At 35.6% G+C, this 22,436-nt stretch overlaps 1 protein-coding gene across 3 annotated transcripts in view; it reads right to left on the reverse strand.

Moving 5' to 3' along the window:
* Nucleotides 1-22,436, reverse strand: part of TTC7B (tetratricopeptide repeat domain 7B) — a 110,842-nt gene that overhangs the window by 37,488 nt on the left and 50,918 nt on the right. For all 3 annotated transcript variants that reach the window (XM_042047385.1, XM_042047383.1, XM_042047384.1), the window contains 2 exons: nt 8,222-8,338; nt 4,155-4,252 (listed from right to left, as the gene is read on the reverse strand). In XM_042047385.1, coding sequence (XP_041903319.1) covers nt 4,155-4,252; nt 8,222-8,338 — 215 coding nt within the window. The remainder of the gene's footprint in view (nt 1-4,154; nt 4,253-8,221; nt 8,339-22,436) is intronic.

Below are 22,436 nucleotides of genomic sequence, written 5' to 3' on the forward strand. Positions count from 1 at the left end.
TCTTACAGCTGGTTTAAATTGGCATCATTTCAATTAACAACAGAATAGCTTTTGACTTGAAACAGCAGAATGCTGATTTTCACTGCTCTAATGCCTCTTCCAAATCATACCAATCTGCCCTACCTGCATTATGATACACACTGATACTTAGGCAATGGTTTCCTTCATGTGAATTTTCAGGGAATGTTTTGGATGCAATTAGTTAAAGGCTTTCTGAAATTAAATTAATAAAAACTGTCCAGATAAGAGGAGATTCTGTGGCAGGGACAGTCTTGTTAGGCAAAAGATGCCAGCACTGGAAATAATTTACATTAGTAAATGCTACAAAGCAGCCTTGACCAATAATCTCTTTTACTGAACACCTATAATTTTCTGTAATACTCATGAGAACAGAGTATTAAATGTGTCTGTAACTTTACATCTTTTGGGATCAATAGAACAGTCTTCTCTGATGAAACTCTTAAAACCCATGCAGTATTTAATGAAAAGCAGCTGAAAGGCCAGATTTCACAGACACTGTTGAAACATAATATATTTAAACATGGTTTATCAGCTATGAAGATTATCAGAAAAATACAGCACAAACACACTCATCAGGAATAGAAAGCCAATTTACAGCGAGTAGGTGAACAGGGCTCAGGAACTTGGTCACAGTATGGAGAGGCTGCATGGGGCCAGACAAAGGTATCTGGTTTAGGATGAGGATGAGGAAGATGAGAAGATACAAACAGTTGGAGAGGAGACTCTGTTCTTGAGAGAGAAGATGAGGAAGTATCAGAGGCTAAAAAGCGAAACAAAGAGAATGATAAGGGAGTGTGGGGGGGGACAGGAAAGAAAAAAGATCCAACAGGGTTAATGGACTCATGGATGCCAAAAATGCAAAGCATTTGTTTCACTATTCAGTAAGATCAAAATGGCTCCTACGTAAAATAAATGTCACTTCTGAAAGCAAAAACAACAAAAAAATACCACTTTATTTATATGTGCTCTCCTTTCATACTAAATTTGATTAAAAAAGCAAATTAAAGATTTTTTTCCCCTATGTTCCAAATGCATAAATTTTAAAAATATATTTAAGGGGAAATAAAGGCCAAAATCTAAAACTCAGGTTATATTGTTTCTTCTTATGATAAAGTCAGTGGACAGCAACTAAACTGAACAGAAAGTTTTAAAAAAGATTGATTGCAATTTATCTTAACCAAATAGCCAATGAGTCTGTAGAGATTTGCGTATTTTTACCTGTTGTTGGATATGAAATGTGTGTGTCTCCCTGTGAGATTGATTGGTTCACCAAAGGCCTTTTTTTTCCTCTCTACATTTATTTCCTTCATCGATATATACAAATATGAGTGCACGCCAGTCATGGCAAGCCAAGTGAAATGGAGACAAAGTAAATTTGACATAGTTATTGATCAGGACATTAGAATCAACAGTGGAGCCATGTAAGAAATCCACAATACACTCTTGATACTTCAAAGGCTACACAAACTTAAACTTGAATCACTTAATTATTATAGGATTGGTAAGAACTCCATATAAAGCAGGTTTCTAATACTTTTAAAAGGTCAAATTCTGCTTAATTGATACATCTAAGAATAAGATGAATTTACATCCACTGCAGCTAGATTTTTTTGGAAAGATTTTACATAAACTTCAAATTTGAATTTTAGCTCTCATTTCTTGGTACTTGGATGACTGAACTCAGACTAGACAGGCAAAGGGGATCATCATCATCATCATCATCATCACAGATGGCAAGCAAAGCTATGAAGGGCAAAATTTCCAAATGTTCACATGTATTCACATATAAATGTGCTCACAATGTAGCACTACACAAGGTAGTTTAACGAGGAGAGGAGCAAACATTTCCATCCTAAGACAACTTTCAGCCAGAACTTTCCTGCACTTTAACGTTTGTTTACTTATTTGCCAAATTCCTTCTGCATTTCTAAACTCTGTGAATCCACAGATTTTGCAGGTGAGCTCTTTCAGCCCTATATAGGTCTAAAATCTTGACCATCTATAGTTTCTATCATCTACCTATTGTGAATTATATTTTATTGACAGCCTGCTTAAGCTTTCTCAAACTCTATGACAAGGCTGACTGCTTTGATTCTTATAGTACCATAATCTTTTAATTCCTCCTTTATAATTATAAAAAGAATGTTTATATAATATTCTGATGAAGAATTCTGAACGAATACTGGATGTGGAGATTTTTTATATCTATAATTACATAGAAACAGTAGATAACAAAGCTCTAGTCCTTGCCAGAAATTGAGTATTAGTATTGCAACAAGGTTTCTTTTGCTAAAATTAACAATTAGCAAAACCCCACCAACAAACAAAATCAACTCCAACTCCCAATCAAAAAAAAAGAAAACATAAGGGACATCCACCCACTGATCCTCCACAATTACCTTTTATAAGATAAATAATCAAAAAGGGATCCCATATTTTTAATTTTCCATCTTGCTCTCCTTGACAATAGAGTTAAGTTCTAACAACACAGCTGAGATTCAGAAAAAAATACAATTTGGACCTGCTAGAAAAATCAGAATGTATGCAGAGATCCTATTTTGATCAGGGTATTGGCTGCAGGATTTGAATCTGAGGCAAGCTTCTTGAAAAGCTCACTGTTTTGAATGAGGTTTCATCTTTACTTAAAAGCATTGAGGAATATTCAGCCTTTAAAGTGCACCAATTCACTGTGCTCTCAATGTGGCAGATATGAAACAGGACACCCTGAAGGTATAAATCAAGAGCTGTATGCCCCCACTGGAAAAGAAACAAACAAAAAACCACCACAAGAAACATTTCACAACACCCATCCACAACAAGCACTTTTTTGAAGGCATAAAATTTTATCTATAGCTATGTCTATCTATATATGTATATGAAACCTATAAAATCTAGTTATGTTCTTAAAACAGAAACAATTAGGCAGACTAGAATATAGAATGATCACCATAGAATGATATAATGTTATCCATTTTAATTATACAAGAAGAAAGAAGATTCCACGTTGTTATATCATACTGCTATTCTCTGAAATCAAGTGACCTGATCTTTGCAATCAAAACTGCTTGCACTATAGCAAGCACAGAATACTACTTTGAATTCAAGATTGAGTGAACATTCAATCCAATTTTAACATTCAGAAGTTAAATAGCTAAATTGGATTTTTCTCTACTGCACTATTCTGATATTAAGCAAAGACATTATACATTTCAACGTGTCTTAATTTATGGGTCAAGTGTACTCAAATTCGTAGGCTGGCAAATTTTCCCATAAGCTGTTTGTGTCAAAGAGTGATTGAGCAGAAATACACCCCTGAAAGGTGCCAGGAAAAGCATTCTATGGTTTTAAAAAGAAATAAGAAAACTCTCAATATTTAGAACACAAGTAAGATATGGAAAAAGTTTTTGGAATTAGCAGCATCATGATAATTCCTTCTGCAATCTTTGCAGAATGCATGGCTCACATGCTTTTTGATTGCATAACTTTTAAAGTATATTAGTTTGCCTTGTGATAACTGAATATATTAATACAGGCAAATTATATATTGTCAGTATTTACTCACATGTAACAATCTTAGCTTTTATGTAGCACAACTGTGCACCACAATTTTTTATATGTATACAAAAATATCACAGTATGTATAATTTACAATAAATAAATTTTGCTTATGTCAAAGTATGCCCACAGTAAGCCTACCCACCCATGTAATTATATTTTAACATATAATTGAGATTTTAACTAATTAACATCTTATATTTTTTTGAGATTAAAAGTTCTCTGAAGTTTTTTTATTTACCTTTTAAACAAAAAGGTGCAAATACAGAATGGACCAAAAAGCACAGGACTTTGGCAAGTAGGCTAGTTCAGCATACTAATTTTTAGCCCTTGCATAAGGAAATGCTACTAAGCTCAGCAAGAACTATAGATATTTTAATTTACAGAGAACATGGTCAGCAAGTACTTCATAAATAAAAAAGAAAAAAATAATTATATTACACAATGTCTATTTCCACATATATGACAATAATGAAAATATAACTTCATTATGCAAAATCAGGGGAAAAAAAACGAACACAAAATCTATCTACGGCCAGATCATTTAACCTATTTTATGGTTGATGTGCAGTTCTTACCTGTTTCAGGATCACTGAAATCTGGTAATGTAATTGTATTAAGCTGTCGTCTATCGGCAATAGCTCTGTCTAACAAGCTGCTCCCACGTCCAGAATCACTGTAATGAAGTACAGAAATTGTAAGCTATTAAAATAAAAAATTATATACTGATATACAAGTTGCATGCTGCCCTACTCCCACAAAAGTTCTTGCTATAAAAGTTACTGCTATGACCAAATTTAGTACCAAGCACCACTAACCACTCACAGTGCATGAAGCCAGTTGCATTAAAACAGAATTAAGCTGAGCAAAATTAAATCCTTATTTACTTCAGCAATTCTGTTTTCATAATTAATACAACCACAAAGGGAATACTGGCTTTTAATTTGATTCATAACTAACACCTCTACAGAAATGATATGGAGTACATCTATTACAGAAAGCTGAGAAGGCAGGTATTAGGTTGAAAATCGACACTTTCACCAGACTGAATAGAAACACTAAAGCCAGGACATCTAATTTGAGGTGAAGATGTTATAAAGGGCTGTTTTGGTTTTGTGATTTTTTTTTTGTTCTTTATATATGCACACATGCAGATCAACTGCCTAATGTTGAATTTGATTCTAACAGCATAGCAGAAACATTTTGAACATTTCTAACATCTCAGGAGCCAAAGCAGCAGCAGTGATTTTTACTGATTGCACCTGTGGACAAATGCACTTCTACTTTAGCTGTAACTCAGTATCTGCCCCTCAGGCTTCTTGTTGATATGCTTGCTGGAAAACTAATTGCTCCTAGAACTACTATTAAAGATTCAGCAGAAGAACAGGGACTGAAGAACTAAATACTTTTTCTCCTTAATATGAGGCAAGAATTGAGACACATTGTCAGCAAAGTACAAGGAAGCATACATGGGCATTTCTTCTTTAACATTCTATGGTTAGTACAGTAATTTCATTTTTAGGATTGTTAAGTCTGGTACAATTCATTATCAATAAATATTTTCTTTAAAGCCTCATTAAGAAACCAAACCACCCCACAAACTTAAAAGTAATTAAGTTTTAAAGCAATTGAACTGCTAGCCCAACTTAGCAGAGTGTAAACTTTCATCTGAGTCTCCCTGAAGAGAAAAAACTGTATGAAATTCCTAGTTTAAAGTAAAGCCTGAGAAACTTTAATCTAAACTGCTAGACTGGAATTCAGCACATCTCTCTATTTGCCTTAATTTTACAACTGCTTCCTTCTGAATTTGAATTGAGAGAAGAGCAAGAATTCTACAACAGTTCTTAATTATTGCAAAAATCAGTGATACAACATCCTCTCTTTGTAGAGCTGTTACTAAAATGGTAGAATTAAAATTTTGCGGTATCCTAACATTATTGCATTATTTCCTTACAAAATGACATCATTATAGAAATCTACAGGAAACAGAAGGGAACTTTCTGGGACATGCACTATCAACTATAGCTGTTACATCACTTGGTGTGAATTTTCTGTGGTAATTACTTCCTCAATCCACATGCAACCACATGCCCAATGTTGCTGACAAGTAGAGCCAGACCTACCGTCAGTATCTTCTAAGCACAGCACTGGCACTGTGGTTTATTCCTTTTCCAAATGCAAACCATGAAGTGGGAAAGAATTCAACTATTTTCTAATGCATTTTAAGCAGTAGGCTAAAGGCAAACATCTTCCAAGCCTTGCATCACAAAATAATTTTAAAATTCATACTAACCATCTCATGAGAAAAAAGTTTGTATGTCAATTAAAGACAAAAGTTCTCTCTCAACTGAACAAAGGTAATGCACAGTATTGCATTTGGCCCATTTTAAGGTATATCTAGGTATTTGTGATTTATTTTTATCATTAAAACATTATTGGGGACACTGAACCCAAGTTCCCACAAAATCTGATTAATTGCAGAAGAAATATTCAATATAAACCACAGCTTATCAAAAAAGTAAATTCTTTTCTCATTGGGAAAATGATACACTAAATTAGTTTTCAGTCTAAATCAGAATAGAAAAAGATATTTCAAATAAGCATAAAAGATATTTAAATCTTTGAAAAACAAAATTACAAATAGGTTTAAAATTATTAAAAGACCTTTTATTACTGGCTTAAAGAACTTTTTTTAAAAAGGCTTCAATTATTTCCAGTGGCAGACATAATTTTCAAATGGTGCTTTGCAATAAAATGAAGTGTGTGTTAAAACTACAAAAGTTGAAAAATTAAAGTTTTCACAATAATCCTGCATCATCATTCTTCAGTACATGAGGAGTGCAGCTGTGTGAATAGAACCTCCCAGTCACATTTCAGGTCTCTTTATTCACTGCTTGATGTAACTCTGAATGTGTGATTTGGGAAACCTGTCTCCTTCCATCATGACACTTATCCACAGGTCCTGTTCATTCCAATCTGAATTTGATCTTAATGCACTGCCATTAACTTCAAGAAAAGACTTAGATGTTGAGATTAAAAAAATCAATATTTAAAAAAAAAAAAAAAAAAGATGCAAGGTAGTTCTCACTAATTTTTCCACTTAGATGTTCTTGAAGGAGAATGGTGCCAAGGAGAGTTATCAACTACTGCTGTTTGAAGCTGACACAGTCAAGAGTAAGTTTTCACAGTCACTGCTGATGTCTGAAGGAGGCATTACTTAATGTGTGTTTAACACGGCACAGTAGCTCTTAGCACAAGAACAAGAACAACAAAACAGTAATGACAAGCTATGATGAGAGCCCTGATCTGTGTAAAGGATATAACAGCAGAGATGGAAGGTGAAAAGTTGTGTTGGAGTACATGCAAAGCCAGTCTGAAATTAGGCTTGCACAGAAACTGTAGCTATTCTGCAAAGCACAGCATTCAGACACTAAACTCTTAACCCTGCCTGCCCACACACACAACCAGCTAAATAAAATAAAGCACCACCCACTAAGTTAGAAGAGAAATTTTCTCCCTGGCCCCTACTCCTCATTCAGTGAAAAGATTGAGCTCAAACCTTTCTGGCTGCTGACATACTTGCTTTGTGTAACCTGAGTGATGCTCCCTGCTCCACAATGCAGTGTCAGGGTCTCTCAATATGCTGTGACTGACTCAGGTGCCTTCCCAGCCTTCTCCTGCCACACCCTCCAAACTTTGCTGCTCTGAATGCTCACTAGCTCCCTAAGGAGAGAAGCAGTTCTCCCTCTTCTGCCATTAGGTCAACTCTGTCAATCTTCTTAAAGAGATGCCTGTGTTTACATGACTGGAATCGAAGTACAGCAAAAACTGCATATTCACCATACTGCTGCATAGGTATCTAATGTCACCTGGTACAAAGCCTTTCTGCTGCAGCATCTCTTCTCCAGAAGCTGTCAACCCTTCAAACGACCAGACAGCAGGAAATTCTGCTTGTCTCCTTCTCCAGGTATTTGATAAACATGTTGAATAGTACCAGCATGGATTCCTGCTAAATAGCCTTCCCATTTGTTTCACAGCTTATCTAAACATACATAGCAAAGGACCTTCACAAAAGCATTTTGGAAACCCAAACGGGACTATAAGAACTTATCTATGTACTTGTTAATGCCCCTGAAGAACCGAAATAGGTTCACGAACAAGACCTCCCTTTAAAAGACAACCATGCTGACTATGCAAGCACATCATATCTACCCACATGTGATCCCTGATGCTTCTATGGTTTTAATTAATATCTTGTCCTCTTTCATATTATTTTTGAAAGTCCTTGAACTAAATTCCTACTACAGCAATCTCTCTCCTAGACAATATAAAAGACTAAAACCCTGATCAGGAAACGAAACAAGACCATACCAGTACATTGAGAATGGATGGGTTACCCAACCTGTGTAACCAGCCTTTATCGCTGCAGAATTTAGTAGCTTTGGCATACCTTACTTCGTGGAAGCCTGGGTAGTTCCACATGACCATCAACTGATGTCTTTGCAAGTCAGTCTCCCAATACCCCAGGGATTAGTTTGTTCATATGAAATACCAAAACAAGTAAATGCAGGACTGCTGACCTAATATTGCCCTGAAAAGCTACTTAGCAAGGTAGTGAGCAGCCCAGCACTCTACAGCATCTTACCTTGGGTTAGTTAGATTGTAGCAGGATTTCCATATCTGGAGCATGTGTTTACAGGTAAGGAGTGCTTCATCTGGGCCTCTGCACAGGGACTCCAATTTGACTTTTGTAAACAGTAATCTAGTGAAAAGGAAAGGGAAATTAAAAGAGATTACAATTCAAGAAAAACATTTTTAAAGACAGTCAGCATCACACCAAACCGGAGAAAACATAACTTCAAATACAGTAATAATTTAAGTAATAGTTTAATGAAGTAATTATGATAAATATCTAATGCCATCAGAGTAACAGTGCTTTTTACAAGATGCCTTTCAACTGGACAGAAACAATAGTTGACAGGATTTTTTTTAATTAAAAAAAACGTTTCAAGACAACGTAGCTTATTGATATCAGCAGTACCCCAGGATTTCACAGGATGGATCAAGTTGTAGGTTTTCCACAAAGATTAACCTAGACACCTTCCTAGTTACTTAAAGAATATAAATACAGTGTGACAATAAAGGAACTAGTCCATTGGTAGACACATTTATAGGAGTCACAGCACCTAGGAACAGATAATACACTAGAAAAATACTAACTGAAAAGCAATTTTTAGTAAAATCCCAGATTAAAGAACACAAAGCAGAGGAAGAGCATGCATATAAAACTGTTAGCCTACTTTCTGTTTTAAAACCCAGGTGTACTTTGGTGTTTTATTCCACTGCAACCTTAATCATACTAAGTGAAAAATTTATATGATTGCTCATATGGTTTGTGTGGGAAGACTGAGAAGGGTGTAGCGGGTGGGTATGTGTGAAAGCTCAGAAGTTTCTTATCCCAAATACAAACTTGGAGGCTGCTAATAGTAACTGAAAAGTGCAGAGTTTTCTCAAGAATAAGAAACTACATCGAGTTACAGTAGTTAAATCCTTAGCATTGCACTGAACATCCTTGGCAGAAACTACCCAGCATGGAAATCTAAAACTGAATCACACAACCTTAAGTGTGTAACGTGTGTGTTGTGGGACTGAGAAGAAACAAAAGGCAGGTCACTGAGTTAGCTTAAGAAAATGAGCAATGAGCACCTGCCAGGTACATAAGGTCATATGGAGTCTCACTTGGTATCTTGTAAGAATGAAGAGAAGAGTAATCAGTTACACTAGTTTAGCTTTCTTCCTATCAGTAAATTGGATTTGAGTATACAGGGAACTATATGGATAATTTAAAGCTGTGTTTCATTTGGCAGAGATGTCCTCTCTAGATATTTGTTTAACAGTGACTATATCACTGAAAGAAAAACATGCCCAGGTCTGTCCATCATTTTACTGAAAAGAGAAGGAAAAATGACAAATAACAACCTCCTTCCTTCACACTCCCCTCGTCTATTCTATCCTTAACACATGTGCACACACACCTCACCCAAACAGCAAGACCTAGGCATCAAAACCTGAAACCAAAATCACAGGAACCTATCTCATACAAACCCTTTCCTGCTTATCTGTATGTGAGATAGTACATCTGACAGTTTGAAGAGCTTATAGAAGTTCAATTTCTTAAAATTTGTGATCATAAAGCATTTTACAAAAGTTATGGAACATAATCAATTCAGAAGCACTGAATTTGCAAGTTATTCTAGAGTCAATAATCATAATATATACCTTATTATGTAGAGTTTACAGATAGACTGAATTTCCATTAATAGCATTCAAGCATTTAAGAGTTTCAGGAATTTTGTAGCAGAGGGAAGGCACAGGGTCAGTAAAATGCTAAGATTCAGCAAGCAAGATTTAAAAGGAAAAATGGAGCAGGGAATAGAAAGGGAGGGGATTTGGTTATTAAGAAATTACTTAAAAATACATGTACAAAATAACAGGAGTCTGTGTAACAAAAATGTTGGAACCTGGGCTACTAGTGTAGGATTCAATGTCAAGACAGCAGAAGACAAATATCTGCACAAGAATGAAAGCAACACATCAGTTTGTTGCTTTTGGATGTACTTAATACACGTTGCAACATCATTCCTGTTTCTTGCGCATTGTGGCAGTCTGGACTGGGTGTTTGCACATTTTCCAAAATACAAACAACAAACAAAGTATGATGGAAAAATATTCACAATTCTAATAAAGAAAGGCTAGGAAATTGCATCTAATAAATAAAGTACACTGGTGTGGGATTATCCACACTACAGCAAAAATAATCTTTTGAGTAGAAAAGGTTGCATTTATAAAGCCACAAAAGCAACTTCCCTGGATCCGAGAAATATTTGGACTATAAATCTTAAAAGAATGAAGACACCTCAGAAAACTGAAATGGGAGGTTAATAATAAAATGAAAACCTGCCAGCTACTCATACTTGACAAATAGGGGAAGGAATGGAAGAGGAAGGAGGCAACAGAAAGAAGGAACACTATGTGACAAACAGGTCTCCCAAATTAACTTAATTTTTTCAAGTTCCCTTGAAACATGGCTGGAGGTATGAGCAGCTCAGGGACAAGTATTACCAGAAAGGTTTTAGAAACCAAGAGGTAGGTTATCTGAAATAAGATTTTCTGAAAGGTCAGCTTCAAGCATCTGTGAAAACAGCTCTTCTGGAACACAGCCTGCATAACAGATACAGAGAATTTTAAACATTAGAAGAAGTTTTGATACTCTATTAAAATGATGAAGAACAGATAAAAACTACCAAATGATAAGATGATGAAAATAAAGCTGTACATTTTATGAGCATCACTAATTATCTGTTTCTGTTTGAGAGTCAGAAGTTTAAATTACTGGCACATGGTGCCAGAGTAACCTTGACATGGCGGAACAGCACTCTACTAAGAATACAAGTACTGAGAAATAGACAGTATTCAAAAAAGAAATGAAGAATAGGACAATGTGTGTCAGAGATGTGGAATAAATATAACAGGTAAGAACAGAAATCTGTTTGGGTCAAATCCTTTGGGGAAGGGAAGTAGGTAAAACAGGTTCTTTCAAAGATAGACTAACAGGGCATTTGTTCTACCATCAGTGTTTTCTCTGGATGCAGATCTTTAACATTGTTAAAAATAAAGTGAATTGTATCATTTTAGGAGATTAATTACCCAGACACAAAATGGAGAACAAATCAAACTCTTAAGTGGAAAGACTTAGTTATTCTTGGAGCTAATAGCTGATAAATTTATGAAATAGCTACTGAAGCAGCAAATGACTCCATTACTTGAAGACTGTTCTCACTAACTAATGAGGACATTATAAAACAGCTGCTCATAACCTAATCCATATATTACTGGATTTTTATTTAAATAAAGAATAAAAAATTCCAAACGGGTTTATAACTAGGTCTTTGAATTTCAGCAGCAAGTAATTTGACAGTGAAGGTTAGCAAACACATTCAAGATGCAGCAGAAGCCTGGTGTTTAGCACAAAGATGCTCAAACATTTAAGGATCTGCATCTCAAGTTGAGTGGGTAAAACTCTATGTGTGACAAGCCAATCATTGATAAGACTGTGCAAATAAGACATCAGAAATGTGCAGAGATCCTATCAAGAACAGCAGGGGACAGGCAGGGGACAAAAGAGCAACACAAAAAGCTGCATCTTATGTACATTAGTAAAAAGCAAAGCTAAACTACACCTGAACAGATTATTATACATTAAAATTATAGGTTTTTAAGGCTTTTTTGTTCAAAGTAGGAAAAAAAAAGAAAATGTGTTTACTAAACAGGGATGAAGATTAAGAATATTCAGGGATGAACCCCCAGCCTTCACCATAATCTTTACCTGTGTTGTCTGACATATGAAAACTATGGCAAATGGAGAATAAGAACACTTTAAGAATGACTAAAGTTAATGCAGTCAAAAATAATCCATTTCTCAGAATTATGGAAACAGTGACACATAGGATTGTCCTTTCTAAAGTAAAAACTTTAAAGAAAATATCACTTCTGGAATGACTGGGGAACAGCATCTATACTGCCAATGTTTTTGTCAGGAGGGTAGGAACATTAGATAACACCATTAATGAATAAAAGGGTTACTGTTCAAGTTTAGTAAAGAGATTGTACCAAACAACCTGTCTAACCATTATTCCAAACCAGAGCTGCCTAATAGCTGGGCTCATCAACGTAAGACAGCTGTGAAGAGGCCAGATGCAATTCAGGGACTACTCATTGGAACAGAAGGAGAAAGACACAGTGCCCTTGTACCATATCCCAGTGAGATCACACCTGGAATGTTACATATAATTCTCATTGTAACCGCTAAAAACACACTTGAGGAATTTCAAATTGGAACAGCTGCAGAGAAAGGCTGTGAGGATGATCCATTGACTGGAAGCTGCAGAGTACAAAAAACACTTCACTTAGTCAGTCTAGCAGAAAAAAAAAGCCAAGAAGAGGTACAAATTCTTTCTATAAATACAGATGAGACAAGCAGCAGGAAGGGAAAAGAACCATTTATCTAGAGGAAATAGTTTTCACAAAAACAAGTATATCTAAAGGCCATTCAGAATATTAAAACACTAAGGGTGGGAATTAGGTCTTCTAATTTATAATTAAGTTGTAGAAAAGACTGCTTCCTCACAGTTTGTTTTGGATAGACCACAGAAGAGGTGGTGCAAATAACCTACCTTTTTAAAATATAACTGATAAGTTCATGAGAAGTATTACAGACAGGACAACTGGAATAATGGGGCCTTGTGCCATCAAAGGCTCTTGCTACTGCTTTATTTCCTAATTGATGCAAACTAATCTATTAGTCCATGATCTGAAGCTTTCTCCACCAGCCAACCAGTGTAATTTGTAGCAAAGAACTTAGGAATCTCCAAAATACAATTGTTGTCCTAACTCTCAGCCAGCCCGTTTCACTTTTTGAATATGCTACAACCACCAATTTCCTTCCATAGCAACTCTCTTACGTCAGGAGATGAAGAGGAGTTAATTTGTCCAATACTGGCTTAAGCTTTTGAAGGTATTTCTAACCGGTTGAATGAAGCAAAAATTTGAAGTATGGAAGACTGAGCTCTGCTATGTGACAAGTCACACTATTAATATTGAGAACTCTTAGTTCTTTCAGTGAACAGGTATTGCTCACCTCAAGCATCATTTTAAAATCAGCTGTTTTTCTTTTGGGATCAAGTTAGCAATTTCCACAAGTTGCTGTGCACCATAAGAGTGCAGTGGCTTGGATCAGACATAGTTGGATATCTCTATTTCATACACTACTGCATGGATGACCCCTGCCTTACATTCTGTGATCCTTTCTTCAAATCTAGCAACATGACACATTATCTATGATTCTTCCCCCAGACCCGCCTGCTATAGCACTGTCACTCAATGCAGTAGTAATCAGGAATCTCCCTAATGTCTCTCAGACTAAGTAACATCCTACAGGAAACTTACAGTTCCACTAGACTTCTTCTGAAGGGTGCATATCCCCATATCCTGATCAAAACTGCTCAGACTGCTCTATTTTCAGTCAGTGTTGGAAGCAAACTTCATTATTATTCTCTTATTATATAAATTATTTACATTGTTCAGGACTTGAAGAACATAAGAAAGAGCTGTACGTAACACTTAAAAGTATGTGCATTGAAAATTATAGTGTAAAGTACCGAAAGCCTTGCTGAGAAACCTAAGAACCCCCCTAGGAAAATAAAATTTAAAAGGATGCATCAAATCTGCTTGCTTGGAATGCAGGATTAAAAATGCAACTACTTTGGTTTATGTTTAACCTACTTGGAGTAAACTTACTAAGTTTTAAGAGAACCTTTTTGAATAATTTAAGAGTTTGCTAAGAGTAACTTCAGCTAACAGTATTTTTTACATGACAATCAATTATTAAAAATGTTAGGAAATAATTAATACACTGGGAGTCCCATAAATATGGGTACAACCAAGAAAAAAACCACACAAAGTATCAAACAAACAGCTTGATCTCCCAGAAAACCACATCAATTTCTACAATAGCTTAAGTACAATAATAAACTTTATATAATCAATTCTGATATACAGCCTGTTACTTATGAGACCATAAAAGAAAGGTGAAAAATACCAATTCTATGTGGAGTTATATAATATTTCATTTTTCACATTTAAGTGCTTATTTGATATATCTCACAACTTTAAATCCTAGAATGCTAGAAGAATTCAAAAGAAGTTGTTCTGGTTTTAAAACCAAGCACTATATCAAAAAAGAAAACCAAACCCCAAACAAAACCAATCCCCACAAAAACTATCAAACAAACAACGCCCCCCGCCAAAGAAAAAAACCCACCAAGTCTAATCAGATGACTTGCAAAATCTTAGACTAATTAGTTTGACAATAATTCTGCACTAAGAAAAGAATCACAGAAAGGATGATGCAGAATGTAATGCTAAAGATACTGGACTCTGAAAATAAACTCTTTTTTAACAGACAGTGTAGACTTCTTTTCATATGATCTGAATTTAAGGGAAAAAATAAATACGGTGATGCAGGACTTACATTCACATGCATACTTCATACTGTTTGATCTCATTTCTGTAACAAACTCTCATAGTGTCAACTGCTTGTGCAAATTAAATCAGGTTAACTATGAGACCCCACAGAATAATTGAAGTGGGAAAGCTGTACACAGAATACACAAAATTAAGGTGGAGCAATTATTATTCAAAATTGATTGTTTGCAAGAATCTACATCTATTGACCTTTCCTAGATAAAGCATTAGCAAGTCACTCCTTGCACTCAACAATTACATACAGGGAAAACTGATGACTGACAGGAAACATAAGAAATTAGGAAGTAGGAGGGAAGCCAAACCTTGGCACCGTCAGTTTTCTCTGTGTCAGCACATGCTGTGAGCACGTGCCCTTCTAAAAATCTTGTAATGACTCAGAAATAAATGGTTTAGAAGAAAAAGGTTAAAATTAGAAGAAAACCCTGAAGTTCCCAGTGTTTATCTCATTCACAATCCAGATTTTGACAATAGTTTACTGTCTGCAAGTTGGTAGCTTCTTTTAGAAGGAGAACATAGGGCTGATTGCCTTAAAATTCCTCACTTGAGAATTTCAATTAAATCCAACAGGACTCTAATTTACATGTAATACACCCTCCTAATGAAAAGATCCTTATAAAACACAGTAGGAAACTTCCTCAAGAAACTGTTCAGCAGTACAGCTTAATAGCTGTCATGCCAAATATCTTTTTAAAGATTAAATACATAGCTATTGGAACAAATACAGCCTTTGCAATCTATATGTGGAAACACGTCATAAAAATAACTAACCAAGAAGCAAATAAGAATGCCAGCAAACAGGAAGTTGAATAGAAGTCCCCAGTGAAGCAATTATGCTCAAAATAATTAACACAGCCCTTTTGAGGAGACATGATGCAGGTGCTTCTTGTATAATGAAGTAATAAATGATATTGAAATATTTTCTGCAGTTCTCGTTCACCTGTGATAAAACTGGCTACAGTGCAAGGAATAACTGAAAGGGTGGAGAATATGCCCTTACTGCCAGCAAGTAGAGTGACATTCTTATCAGAAAGGACGTTGGGAGGTGGTCTCATTACAGAAACTACCATCAAGAGAATGAAGTCACCAGGACTGCAGAGGGCTTAGCAAATTATGATATAAAAACCAATGGCTGGAAAGGAACCAATAAGGGATCAATTCAAATTAAAACCAAAAATGCAGTCTTAATGAAGAGTGCAACTCCCAACACTGAAATGAGCTACCACATGCTGCAATGGTTTCTCCAGGTTTAGATGTGTTCTTATCAAGATTGGAAGTCCTCTGGAAGGTATGCTTTAGCTAAACCTATATTAATATAAAAAGTAAAGTAAATTTAGGAACTTCTAATATAAAGACAGTTGGGGGGTTAAGAATTGATCATCCTGGCTGCAAACTATAAATTCAAGCATCCAGTTTTGACAGCTGTCCCTTTCACACATGCTGTAGAAAGCTTACAGCTTCACATTATTCAATTCCCAAATACCTGCCTCATTACCAAAACACGAAACGACACAATTGAAAAATTTAACCTACAGGGGGAATGACAACATGAAACTAGACAGACTATGAAAGACATGTAATTTTGTAAAGGATGTATTTACACATTCAGTGATCTTAGATGCAACCATGATAATCAAAGTACAGAAAGAAACTGAGAGGTGTCTGCTGCAATTGCAAAGTGAACCACTGCACAGTCAGTCTACTCCATTTTCAGTACTCAAGGAGAGTTCTATTATCAGGAGAGACATAAAGAGTTAATTATAAAACATGAGAAGTCATCATTTTTAAGTACCTTGAAATCACTCAAAGTCCAACACTGGCAACAGGAGGTCAAACAATCAAATCTAGTTTTTATAAAAACTCCAGGAAAGCATTCAACTTAATAAAAAAAAAGCATCCTAAACTGTTTCTCAATCAATCACCAAACATTCTCCAACTCCAGCCACAGAGATCCCAAGTACTGGAAATTCCATACACACACAGAAACATGGATGAAGTAAAAATAGGCTGTTCAGATTGCTATTTGAAGCATGACTCTCAAAAAAGCAAAAGAAGCAACAAAACCAGCCCTCAAGCCCCAAAATAATGCAATTTTCTGAAAATCATGAATAGGTATATTTGGTGTCCATTAGATGGACTTCCTCGCACCCTACTGTTCCCCATATATTTGTTCCCAAAGCAGTCAGACCTGTGATTTTTGGTGCAGTGTTTGTATACTGTATTCCATATTATGAACTCGATGTCCTTAAGAAAATGTAAATCTCTAAAGTATAATGAAGATAGTTTCTGACTAAAGCCAGAACAAATTAGTTATACTTGAAAACTTTTTGTTTGTATGCCTTATATTCCCTGCAGCAGCCGGCTCATGACCCAAACTGGGACTCTTTCAATCAAGTTTCAAAGAATCTACAGCCTAGCAAACATAAGTCAGGGATAAGACCCTGAGGCCAATGACCAATTTGTTATATAAAGTAATATCTACCTATCAGCAGTGTCTTTTTTAATGGACCATTCAGTAAAAGCATGTAACAACAACCAAAGGGGAAGGGGGATGAGGGAGTGAGGTAGAAGAACACAGAATAAAAAAAAAAAAACAAAAAACACAAGCAAACTAAACTGTCTTTCATGACTTACAGAAAAATCATTCCTGAGAACTGATTCATTTAACTCCCAAAATAAACAGGATCAAAATGGAATGGATTTGAAAAAGCATGTTGTAAAATGTTGACAAGAATGCATATACAAACCTGAAAGACATGATTTTGGCAAGCATAGCAAATCACTACTTCTTGTCCAAACTTATATTACCATCCTTTCCTCAAATAATTTCCAGGGCTCTATTTATCAAGGAAAAATCCCCACAAAGTTTTACCAGCACCACATACTGCAGTGCAACTACAGCTGACATTGGGAAAGCAGAATAGGGTAGTCTGTTTCCTTTAGTTGATAAATATCTTCCTGTCCCACAAAACACCATTGTATATGTATCATCCTACACTGCCTGTACTAACCAGTTCTTTTTTTATGCCCACCTGGACATCTCCAAGGAGGAAACAAGTTTGTTACACACTGAACTGAGAGGAATGTTAAAAGGCCCTGTGATTCTGGGAAATCTAATGTAGCTCAAAAGAGCCCTTGAGGGTCAGGAAGGAAAAGATTTAATAGTTTTCAGAGGAATGACATATTGGCCTGATGCTTCTGTGAAATATTCTTGGAAGAAAAAAAAAATTCCATCACACTTCAAGAAATGTAAATGTTTAAACTGTGAACTAAGTCTTCAGTTGTCTTCAAACCTGTTACCATATGTCTTTCCTTTTTGAGTGTACTTAACATTAAAATAACATGCTTGCACTCCTCAAATAACCCATCTGCTGTTCCCTACTTCTGCTACTTTAAAAGCTTGTCAGCTGCTATCCATTGCAGTTCCAATTTTCAGCATAAAATTAGCAATTTACTACTGATTTTGCCTAATTACACTAATTGTAGGCATTACATTCGTCTTCAAGTGTCCCAGCATTTGAAATAATAAGGGAACCCCAAACAGTTAAGATTAAGAAAACAATATCCCAAGTACTTCACTAAGAAACCTGACTCTGTCTCCCTTGACTGAGAATCTACTTTTGACTAATCATGAATTAAAAACAGACAGAAGCGTGGTTTCAAGATTTCACATCATTTGAAACACCACTAAGATATAAATTCCTTGTAACAAGCAGATAAAAAAACAGGGTATATTGTACATAAGGCTCCTCAGGTACTTGCACATGTATTATATATATTGAACAAGATATACAAGCCCAATATGAACCAATGCAACACAAACACTGTTACCTTGCATCACCTTGAACACACCCTCAGACTGAAATGCACACCTCTGGGACTGCTTACACATTCAGAGAGGGAAATCACTGGATTAACAGAAATAAATCTCAAGGAAAACCCAAGCAACTGAGACCTGAAGCCCCCTCACAGCTAAGCACTTTAGCAATTTAGAATATATTATGGCTCCTTCCTGCCTAGTGTCTTTGCATTCAGGGCAGCACATCCCTGCTTCTGTTACAGGAGGAGAAAGTGATCATCTCCCTCAGTTGCCCTTATAGTCTGATGGTTAGGACTCTGAGCTGCCTCATTTGTGGGTTCAAATCCTGTCAAGCTGGAGAAGAATTGAACTTACATTTCTATGAATAGGACAAGCTGTCTAATGAAAGGAGAAAAACCTTAACTTTAAATTAATTTGAACACAGTAGCACCTGATTGAGATTAACTATTCAGGTTTTTGGTGCTGGCATCTTATTCCCACCCATCTCAGTATTCATACTGAGTACAGTATTCATAATCTTTTCAGTATCTTAATCTGTTCAGTAATCTCTTGTCTAGAGATCTTTTTGTCCCTGGATTAAAGCATGCTCAGACTGCAGGAGGCTTCAAAGATTAGCTAGCATTTAGAAGGAGATTGATTTTATTCATACAGATGATTTCTTTGTAAGTAGAGTGGCTACAACCTAGCAATTTAAGCTTAAAAATAGTTTGAAACAATAGTGCTATAAATATTCAGTAAACAACTTCCTTTTTTATTATTTCTAAAAAAACATAGCTACATATCTATTTCAACTTTAGAGGTTTCTTTGATTTTTGCCAATAGTTTTCCCAATACCTATTCAGATGTCAGAGGAAACTGCACATTTATGCTGCCAATATAATGAATACAGGAGGAACAATCAACTCTCTATTCAAAGAAAAAGCTATACCTTGCTGCTAACAGCCCAATGTGTTTGCTCCTTCCTTCCACTCCTTTAGATAATGATGGGACAGAATTCTTTGGCTCTGAGGAATTTCTTTCTACTTATTGACCTAAGATGCCCAGGGCAAAATCATGATCTGATTGGCCAAATCTCTACCTTCATAGTGCAGGAAGGTTAATACTAATTGCACATCCAAACGTACGCTTGCTGTAAGCTTCAAATATTGAACATGAACTCTAGTAATGCACCAGGTTTCCAAATGTCAAAAACTGACAGACAACATGCTTACTAATTGATTACAACAGAAGAGTTCTGGAAAGTAGCGACTTTTCTGTGTGATTCATGGTGTATCCTATGAGTTCCTTGCAACCTCTGGCATTTTACAAATAATAAGTAATAAACTTGTGAAAACATAGATTCTTTTTAAAGAAATGCATAACAAAAAGAACATACAGCTGTGAAGAGAGCAAGAACAGCACAGTGCAGCAATGCAATTACAGCATATAGAGGTATGCAGATAGGAATAATGCACAAGAAATGAAAGAAACAGGGAATAATATAAATCACAAGCACTACGCTTTAATATTTCCAAGTACAGGGATTTACTATGCTGCAAAGCCATCAAAGTTTCAATTTGCATAAAGCTGGGGTAATGGATCCTGGCAGAAATACAGAGAATACCAAGAGAAGTCTTGTAGTATTTAGTTTACTGGGTTGCAGACATAACAGAAAGATAAAGCATAAAGGTATCTGAAGGGTTTACAAAACCAAATAAAGCACCACAGGCAAATAATCGTATGTTTCAGTGTATCTAAAAATTAGCAAGCTGTAGAGGAACACAAAAGGATCTCTTTCCAGTCTACTAGGAAATACCTAGTAGAGACTATATTGTTTACAGAAGTCACAAAATAAGAAAACAGACTCAGCAATACACAAAGAAGTTGTGTTTTGTATTTTATATATATGCACGTACACATTGTCAACCATTTCAAGAGCACCACATATAGTTTTCAAAAGCTGATAAATCCTTGCAAAAATAACCCAGTTACATGACGGAATCAATCCAAATTTATATTATTGACCAGATGTGCCTGTCTGGCTGTCAGTATCAATTGCAGAGAGCAGACAAGAAATCTCAATTGTATTTTCGACTTCTCTGGGAACTTGACAGCACTAAAACGAGACTCTAAAAGACTTTCTTGAGATACATGTAACTATTTCACCTTGGATTCTTTAGCATTTTTTGCCACATCTGATGGCGATTCCTACTGCCAAGATATTCCTCTCAAATTCCCTGACCTGTACCAGTACACTGTAATGCAGTACACTGTATTAACACAGAGTCTGTTTTATATGACAGGACCAACAATTTAGAACCACTATGGTGACCCATATGATGAATATATATACATAGATTAATACAAAGATCAGTACTGTAATGAACAACTTGGACAACATGTTTAACCAGAGCTGCAGTATAAACTACTCTGGAAAAGCCATGAACCACGTTTGAAAAACCCATAAATACTTTTTGAATGCTCACAAGAGTAATTTTAAACATTTTACTGAATGAACCTTTTTTCTCTCATTACAACAGAGATGAATATAATAGGGTGTTCTCTTATAACAATAGGGAGTTCCAAAACGACAGTTTCAGAAATACTTCAGGATTATTACTACTCTGAGATACATAGCAGTTGTAGATACCTTATTTACATTGCCAATAAGTGGCAGAAGATGAAACAAGAACAGACAGAAGATGACAGTCATAGTGCTTTGAACATATTTGTCCTTAACAATAATAGGGTATAAAATTAGGAAGCTGATACTTCAATTGCCTCTCAAACCTTGACTTACTGACAAGTCCCTCGGTCCTGAGGAAAGCACGAACAGATATGAAAGAGAAACTGCAACATAGTTCTGAAATTGTGAAACATGGATAGAAGGCCCTGATAAGAACCAAGACAAGTCAGGTGTGTAGATAAACTAGGAAGTGAGATACAGCAAAAAGCAACAAAAGCTGTTGCACAGAACTGACTGCAAGCCATGGAAGTTTGGAAAAGAGATGGTATCAACAGAGGTCCTGGTCAGATTTGTGAGGAAAAAGGCAACAGTACCTTAAAGAGACAGTCAAAAGGAGACATGAAATGTCAAGGAAGAGGAAGGAATACCACTATAGTTTCTATTTTCAAACTAATAATACAAAGAAATCATATTTTTCTGGTAGGTTGATATAATAACAATTTAGGATATAGGCCAGTCATTTAGAAGTTAAGAATGAGATACTTCAAAAAACTGCCCAAATAAGCATGTAGGCTATGCGTCATCTTATGGATTATAACCTTAGTGACAGCTGGTAAATCACCAAAGTGGAAGACTGGAAGTTAATGGAAGCTGTCCCTAAGATATCTTCCTATAAAGAATTTTATTAGATTTTCACAAGAAAATAAATTTAAAAACAAACAAAACCAAAACAAAGAACCCAAACAAACAAACAAAAAAAACAAAAAACAAAACAAACCCAAACCTCACAAAAGTACAAAATCCAAATGTATGGTTAGATGTACTTAACATGAAAAATAAACAGAAAGAATGATTTTTTTATTAAACAAGAGAACATTTAGCAAACATGCTTCTTCCCTGTTCACTTATTTAGTTGTCCATCAGCCAACTTCAGATGAATTGTTATTATCTAAGCAAATGTGGAGATTCTCTGTTCATGGTGTATTTTACAAAATAGGTTACATATCCATAGAGTTATCTGTAGGATGGGATAAATCTGTCCTAGCTAATAGTTAAGTCCTATTTATCCTTCTTGGAATATTGCATAAAAATAGAAGACACAAACATACTATAAGTCATGCAATAGGGAGAAATTATCTACACAGAGGGTGTAGAAAAAAACAAAGAAAGATCACCTAACCAGTTCTAACCTCCCTTCCAAACCAAATCCTTTATCCCTGTTTAACAAGCCTTTAATAAGCAGACTTGCGCTAAATGGCCAGGAAGGAAGACTGC

The sequence above is a fragment of the Corvus kubaryi genome, unplaced genomic scaffold, assembly GCF_017639235.1.
Source record: "Corvus kubaryi isolate FWS band 111438036 unplaced genomic scaffold, C.kubaryi_AGA036_p1.0 66, whole genome shotgun sequence".
NCBI classification, from domain to species: Eukaryota; Metazoa; Chordata; class Aves; order Passeriformes; family Corvidae; genus Corvus; species Corvus kubaryi.